Raw genomic sequence first — 7,339 nt, 5'->3', positions numbered from 1 at the left:
TCATCACTTCACTGAACGTTGGTCGGTTCAAACGGCATCTTATCTTTATTCAACAGATTACAAAGTGGAAGGTTCATCTTCATTTGTGTCATGATTTGTTATTAAAGGGTTATGAAACTCCTGTTGAACTATTCCTGTGTGGAGTTTGCATGTTCTCCCTATGCATGCAGGGGTTACAAAAGCATGTGTCTGAGCTCAAAAACGGTCTACAGGAGCGAATACGAGTTGTCTGTCTTTCATATTCAACAAAACTGTCATCTAAAGGAAAAAAGAAAATCAACATTTTAAATCAGTAAAAAAAGAACTATTTATTAGAAACATGCATTTTAAAACATCTTTAAAAGTTGAACAGGTAAAAGAGAGCCGGCAGTGCTCCTGCTCCTCTGTACGACCTGCCCAGCAGCTGAAGGAACGTCTGATGACAGTGAGGATGAAGCAAAATGACACTTGGTTCCGTGTTTCACGTCAGGTTTCCTCCTCCTCCCTTTATTTGTAACGCGGTGTTCAGAACGAGGGATGAAGGAAGGAGTGCTCACGGTAAAATCCCGCTCACGTTTTCTGGCTCTGCTGCAGCTGCAACATGTAAAAATGTTAGACTGGATGTTTTATGTAGCCACATAAAACCACGGCATAGCTCTGCTAATCTGCACTCCGAGGGCGTCCGCAGCGGCGCCGGATTAGAATTAGCCATGCTTTGCCATTGGTGGGACGTGCAGCAGCATTCAGCAGCCGTTCTAAAGAGCCATATGTGGGCTGAGACTCTGACTTGGCGATCTGCTCGCGGTCCTGGCCCACTCAGTTCTCCATGTGCGCCTCGCGGATGGGCTCCTGGTTCAGGAAGGTGGGCGAGCCCTCGCCGCCCTGCACCGGGGTGGACAGGTACTCCAGCTCGTAGCCGCCGCCGCGGCTGGCCGGCCGCACCTCGCTGGACGCCTTCTTGTGCTCCAGGATCTGCTGCAGCTGGTGGCCGGCGTACTGCGGCTTGCTGGTGAGCGGCCCCGCCGGCACCTCCAGCCCCAGGATGTCGCCCACCATGTAGGGGCGGAGCCAGCCCACCAGCGGCGTGCTGCCCGGCGTGTAGTGGGTCTGCCGGTGGTAGAAGAGGAGGCCGTCCACCTGCGGGGGAGGGAAAGGTGCGGTCAGCGGTCCTCCCTGGGCCGTGCCCGTGACGGACGGCCGGGGGTGTGTTCTTACGCTGAAGCTGTACTCCGCCGTCAGAGCCTTCCGGATCGAGTCCGCCGTGCAGTCCGAGTTCGGGAGCCTCACAAATCGAAACTGTTGGAGCAAACATGTGAGAAATGACTTTCTGCTCAGGACTTCATCCTCGGAGAACAAAGCCTGGTTGAGGAGCTTTTCGCAAAGCACAAAGGTCTTTTTTTTTAGGAAGGGAAACTGCAACGGGAGACTAATTTTTCTTGGTTTGTTTTCACCCCGAGGTGCTGCGGGTGCACTTTCAGGACTTCATTAATCCCACATGCGGGAATTAAGCTCGGCAAGGCAGAAAAGGCAACAAACAAAACGAAGGCCGGCCGAGATAGAACATGCAGAACAAGCGAGGGACGCACGGGATTGCGCTTGGCGGTCTCCGACAGCCCCTCGGTCTCCTCCACTTTGGACTGGAGCCAGTAGAAACGGAACTCCGTCTGTCGATGAGAAAACAAGGACTGTAAACAAACATGGGGAAAAAAAACAGCCTCCTCCTCCTCCTGCGCTGATTCCGGGCCAATAAGATGGGCAAAAAAAAAAAAAAAAAAGCAGCACATCTGTGCCACAGACCAGGCTACTTAAGCAATTAGACAAGCATTCCTGGCCGGCTGCGGGGCGAGAGGCGGGTCTCACCGGGCAGTCGTAGACCGGGTGGCCTCGCCAGCACATGACGTCCAGGATGAAGTACGTCCTGTCCACCTCGCTGTAGATGCAGTCCAAGATGGTGTAGTCTGCAGACAGCAGCAAGGAGAGGCGGAGGAAACGAAATCAACACTCAACTCTGCAAACTTACAGTAAAACCTCCTTTTCATGCTCATTTTCAAGCTTTGATCCGCTTTTACTGGACATTTCATTCGTTTTTTTTCCAGACTGGACTCTTTCCAGGAAGTCTCTCTGTCGACAAGCAGCATCAGGAGCTCGTAACTGATCAACACTTTGATCTTCTGTCTTTTTGTTCCAAGCTGCTGCGTCTAAAGCAGACAACAGGAAATGTGACTGTTTGACATCATCTCCAGTAAAAGTCGCAGCGACACAAGTCTTATCAGCAGCTGTTTCCCCAGAGGAGTTCAGCACATTTGTCACTGACGTTATACTGTAAGTGACAATAAGGAAAACATAAAAAAAGGATCGTTTCACAAATCAATTACACATTCTGATCATTTCCTGTAGAGCTAAATGGTTATATCATGAGGAAAATATGACCAAGAGAACAATAACTACAGCTTTTCTACTGTTTGAGTTACAAGAAAAAACTCAGAAAAACCAGATTTGAAACCAATAAGGTTGAAAAACTATTAAAAACCTGTTTCCACGTTGAGTTTCTGTGAGTTTGACTTCAGTTTCTGCAGATTTACACTCATTGCTTCAGGAACAGGCTGTTTTAGGAGCGACACAGCCTCGTGTGTGTGTGTGTGTGTGTGTGTGTGTGTGTGTGTGTGTGTGTGTGTGTGTGTGTGTGTGTGTGTGTGTGTGATTATCACATTGAAAACACCGGCAGGTGACTAGCGACCCGCTGCCGGCGCTCTCAGGAGCCCCGGGCCCGCTCACCTTTTCCCATGGCCGAGTTGTGTCTGTTCCCGCCGGGCAGGAGGGAGGGGAAGCGGTTCACACAATAGCCGCTTTTAGTGTACGCTGCGGTGGAGCCCTTCAGAGGAGAGAGGCCACAGGAGACACAAGGGGGAGAGTCCGCCGTTATTCTCCACTGCCAGCTCCGTGCCAGCGTTAAACCGACTGAAATAATCCGAGACGCAATCATATCTCATCATACAAAGTGTGCAGGAGGACTTTTCTTGCTCTTCTGTTCAATTTATCCACTAAAAAAACTAAATGATTACTGGTTTACTTCTAAAAGTGGCAAAAAAAATTCCCACGATGAGCAGCAAACTCAAAAAAGGAGGCCAAACTTGCGATTACAGTCTGACTTCCTTGCTTTACAGTTGAGGCTCGTACAAAACTCAGAGACAGGATTATTGGGAAAATCCTCAAACTTCTGACTCCCAACTTCACCTTGTCACTGCGAGTTATTTCACCTCTCTAAATTTCCGTCACGGTGACGATATTGACATTTCTGTGGATTCATTTGACTGCGGTGACGGAGCGATGGTGACTAACTGGCTCTTATCTTCCTCTCCGAGTCCTGACTCACAGATCTGGTGACACCTCCTAACGGGGTCTATACTGGATTTGCCAACACGTCTCCAGTCTCAGTTCTCACTGTGGAAACCACACAAACGGGTCAGTGAACAGCTGGACGGGCCGAGAGGGGCTGGAGGCCCGGGTTCAAATCCTGCTCATGGCAGGAAGAGCGAGCTGGATAAGAACAAGAAGCAAAGACTTACTATGGTGACTGTTTTTACAATATTTATCCATATCTGAACTATTAATATGTGAAATTACTGCAATCTGACCCTCAATTCTAATTCTGATTGGTTAAAAAAAGAAATCCAAATCCAAAGCATTTCAGCGAAGATCAAATTCAAAGACAGGAACCCTCCTAATAAATGAAACGGGCAATTTAACAGCAATTCCTGCTCTACATTGTGAAGATTGAGTTAGATGGGTGACTCAAAACTGAGCTGTGACAGCACCACACACAGGTTAGAAACAGTCGGAGCCTCAGCAGAGAAAACTGGCATGACACACTCTTCAGAGGCATACGGCCTCGCTACCATCCCATAATCCTCCTGAGGTAATAATTCACTCTTCCTGTTTCGGCCCGCATTATTACTGCTCAGACATGGTGGCTCGTCTTAATCACACACACGGCTCACATCATCCGCTCCGATACCAGGAAAGCCGTGGAGGAACGCTCCGATTTACCAGCAGGACGGATAAAGCACAAGGATCCTCAAAATATTGATTCCGAGGAGCCGTGAGCGTGCACTAAAACCTCAAGACGCCGTGGCTGCTGCTGCTGCTGATAATTAACCCTGGAGGCTGCTGGGACGTCTGATCGGGGAGGATGACACATCACAAGCCTGAACGGAACCACATTAACTCACGCCGAGTCGTGGGCTGAAGACCAGTTTCCTACCTTGGAGGCGACGATGAGCGATCTCTTCCCCACGGGACAGACCACCATCAGCCAATCGGCTTCCAGCTCTGACGGGACGTCCACCAGCCACTCTGACAGCATGAGCTGAGGAGGAAGAGCCACTCTGTCAATGAAACCTTCATCTGGAACGCTTGTGCCAGAGCTCCAAGCATGGAGAACGTGCGCCCTCTGCTGGCCATTATAATAATGCAATAGAAGAGTCTACAGCTTTTATCAGGAAAAGATCATTTTTTTTAAAATCATTTTAGGAAGTTGTAGGTTCTGTGGCGGGTTTTTTGGGTCACTTTTAATTGATTTCCATATTTAGGGGGCTGGAGAGCCACATGTGTCTCCAGACTGAGGCCGCATCAAACCCTGACCTGGTTTGCATAATGTTTTGGCAGCTTCCTCCTCTCGATCTCCATCCCCTCCTCCTCCTCCTCCTCTGCGGTGGCGTCGGTGTCTGGCGGCCGCTCCCCCTCCTCCTCCTTCTCCATGCCGTCCTCCCCGTCGCTGTCCGTCCCCGTCCAGTCCCCATTGGCCAGGCGCCGTGCGTGGTTGACGTAGTTTAACCTTTTACTAAGATTAGCAGGGGAAAAAAAGCAGATGAGAGCGGTGCGTTGCAAAATTACAAAGCATGAGGGGATGACAAAGTGATGTATTTATTTGTTGAAATAATATCTAAAGTAGAAAAAAAGGCTACAAAGACGACACGTGTCTGTGTAATGTCAGTGACTTTTTCCTCTTAAAATAAAGTAACAAACGTAATAACCTGGACTGTAAAACACATTTTTCTATCCAAAAGTTTACTATAAGCACAGCATCTCTTTTGCTGCTCCCCTTTACAGACGCCCTCACATCAGATCTCATCATACGTAAGTATTCAAACTGAAATTAAACTGTTTAACAGGAGTGTATCAAGAAGGAAGATCTTTTTATTCTGATCACGTGTTTAAATACTGTATCTGTCCATCTACAGTTGAGTGTATGTGTGGAAACATATATGCATTTGAATGTAGTGATTATATATCATGACATTTGTATTGATGAAGTATTGTTTCCATACCTGAAATAACATTTTTGCATAAATAACATGGTACATTTTATGTCAGATTACAATGATGCATATTTGTAATGACCTCAAATCTGGTTGTAAGACAGATGATCTGTACTTATTGATGTAATATTCTTCTTACCACTGATTTTTAGAAAAAATATTGTGTAATTAATTTAATCAGTCTTGTTTTTTAATAAGTCTTAAGTCAAACAAATGTCAACCAGCGTGGTTGAAAGAGCACAAGAAGAGATTTACAGAACTAAAAAAAAAAATATATATGATAAACAATCATGAAGAAAGAAACTTTGCTTCCACAGCCTCCTGTTTCTCCAGAGGAGAGAGGATGTTCACCTCTTCTGCAGCTCCAGGAAGCGCCGCCGCCGCTCGCTCTGCTCCAGCACGCTGTACTTGCTCTTGTACTGAGCCAGCCGGGGGTGAGGGCAGGCCGTGCTGTTGGGCTCGCTGGACACAGCGAAGCTGGCCGAGAGCGCCTGGGTCAGGTCGTCCATGGGGACTCTGTCAATCAAAGCACCGTTAATTAGAACTTCATTTCAAAAGAATCCTCATATGAGGGCTTGAAAGCACAATGACTGCATTATTCTTATCAATATCACAAATCTGAATGCAGCATCATTGCTTATATGTATGCTATATTTCAACAATAATCGAGTTTCTTCACCAATCTTCCAGTGTCTCAACTGCTGTGTTACAGAGAAACAGAAAACTTATCGTACAGTGAAACCATGATCTGGTCCTCTCAACGAGTAGTTGAACAAAATGTAACAAAAATAGTGCAACACAACAAAGAATAACGCAACATGGTAACAGGTTCACAGGTGCAGCGTCCAGTCAAGAGGAACATTTCCACTGAAAATAAAAGCACTGAAATCTAAATCATCAGGCTATGAAGCAGGCGGGCATGTTACATGACAGCAGTGCAGGAGGTGGGCTAGAAGTCAGAAAGATGAAGTTGGGATCACAAGGTCTGGAATTGGCGATCTTTGTTTTGTTTCTGGACTTTTATGAACCTATTCCCTACTAAATTTACTGAATGAGGATCCATAACTCGGAGTTCATACATCTCAAGAACCAAAACAGCTGAACTATTTTCTTCACCCACTCACAAATGTCTAATTTAATTTAAACACCACATTTTTACATTTTCTGTTCCTAAATAAATCAGTTGTGGTGTTGCTATCAAACCATTAGTTTGGCGTTTCTGGCATTAGTTCAGTTATATGATGTCCTCTCTTCCTGCACTTCGAGTTAAAAGCTGTTGGTCTAAAGTTTTTTTTTCTTCTGTCATCAGCTCCTCCAGTCATGTCTGCACTACGAACCAACACACTGCGTCCACGAAGCTGAGCTGGAGGATGCTGTGCGTTAAACACATGCTGAAATGACACATCAGGAAAAATTGTATCTACATGTGCCATATCACAATTAATAAAGTAATTCATTTAATAATAAAAATCCCAGTGAACTACGGGCAGTTAGCATCGAGCTAAGTCTGCTAGCACACCGGGTAAAAGAAGCGCTACTAGCATTAAATCAGCACTACCAAGCTACAGCTTTAACCCGTATCCAGCGCCAGCGGTACCATGTGGAGTTTAAACCGCAGACATTGTTGGATTTGTTAAATAATTAGGTGTAAAGTTCGCTGTGGTGCACAGGTACCTGGGACGCTCGAGGAGGACGTGACTGCAGCGTCAGATGACGTCAGCGCTGCCGGCGGATGTTATCGGTGGGCCGGTGGACCGTTCAAAACTAACCCGGAGTTACACAGTCAGGGCTTTTCTCACAAGAAATCCCTTTTTGTTGGTTTATGATTAAAAAAAAAAAACTGCATCGAAAATTAAATCTAGAGCATTTACCAGTCTGGTAAATATATATCTTAAAAAAAAATTGCATCCATTTGGTGGTGTTTACATTTTCTAATATGATTTCATAAACCATTTTCTATAAATGCTTGCAAATCTTCTGAAATATTCCTGTTTGTAATTCTTTTGAGACACATCATGTTGTGTCTTGTGTGTGATATCTTA

At 46.1% G+C, this 7,339-nt stretch overlaps 1 protein-coding gene across 1 annotated transcript; it reads right to left on the bottom strand.

The window, feature by feature from the left end:
- Nucleotides 1-289: 289 nt before the first annotated feature.
- On the bottom strand, nt 290-7,019 carry snupn (snurportin 1). Its single transcript, XM_030096644.1, has 9 exons — nt 6,972-7,019; nt 5,649-5,813; nt 4,621-4,819; nt 4,241-4,345; nt 2,755-2,851; nt 1,840-1,937; nt 1,566-1,643; nt 1,195-1,275; nt 290-1,116 (listed from the first exon to the last, which is right to left on the bottom strand). Exons 2-9 carry the CDS (start codon nt 5,804-5,806, stop codon nt 796-798), a joined length of 1,137 nt encoding a protein of 378 aa, XP_029952504.1. The 5' UTR covers nt 5,807-5,813; nt 6,972-7,019; the 3' UTR covers nt 290-795.
- Between the last annotated feature and the right edge of the window lie 320 nt (nt 7,020-7,339).

Source organism: Salarias fasciatus, chromosome 7 (assembly GCF_902148845.1).
Source record: "Salarias fasciatus chromosome 7, fSalaFa1.1, whole genome shotgun sequence".
Lineage (NCBI taxonomy): Eukaryota > Metazoa > Chordata > Actinopteri > Blenniiformes > Blenniidae > Salarias > Salarias fasciatus.
This window is presented reverse-complemented; position numbering and strand designations above follow the sequence as displayed.

Bases quoted from the DNA above. Each gene is read 5' to 3' on its own strand.
- snupn (XM_030096644.1), bottom strand. From the start codon at position 5,806: ATGGACGACCTGACCCAGGCGCTCTCGGCCAGCTTCGCTGTGTCCAGC. The intron at 4,820-5,648 runs GTGAACATCCTC...TGCTAATCTTAG, and splicing joins TTCCTGGAGCTGCAGAAGAG to TAAAAGGTTAAACTACGTCA. The intron at 2,852-4,240 runs GTAGGAAACTGG...TCTCCTCTGAAG, and splicing joins CGCTCATCGTCGCCTCCAAG to GGCTCCACCGCAGCGTACAC.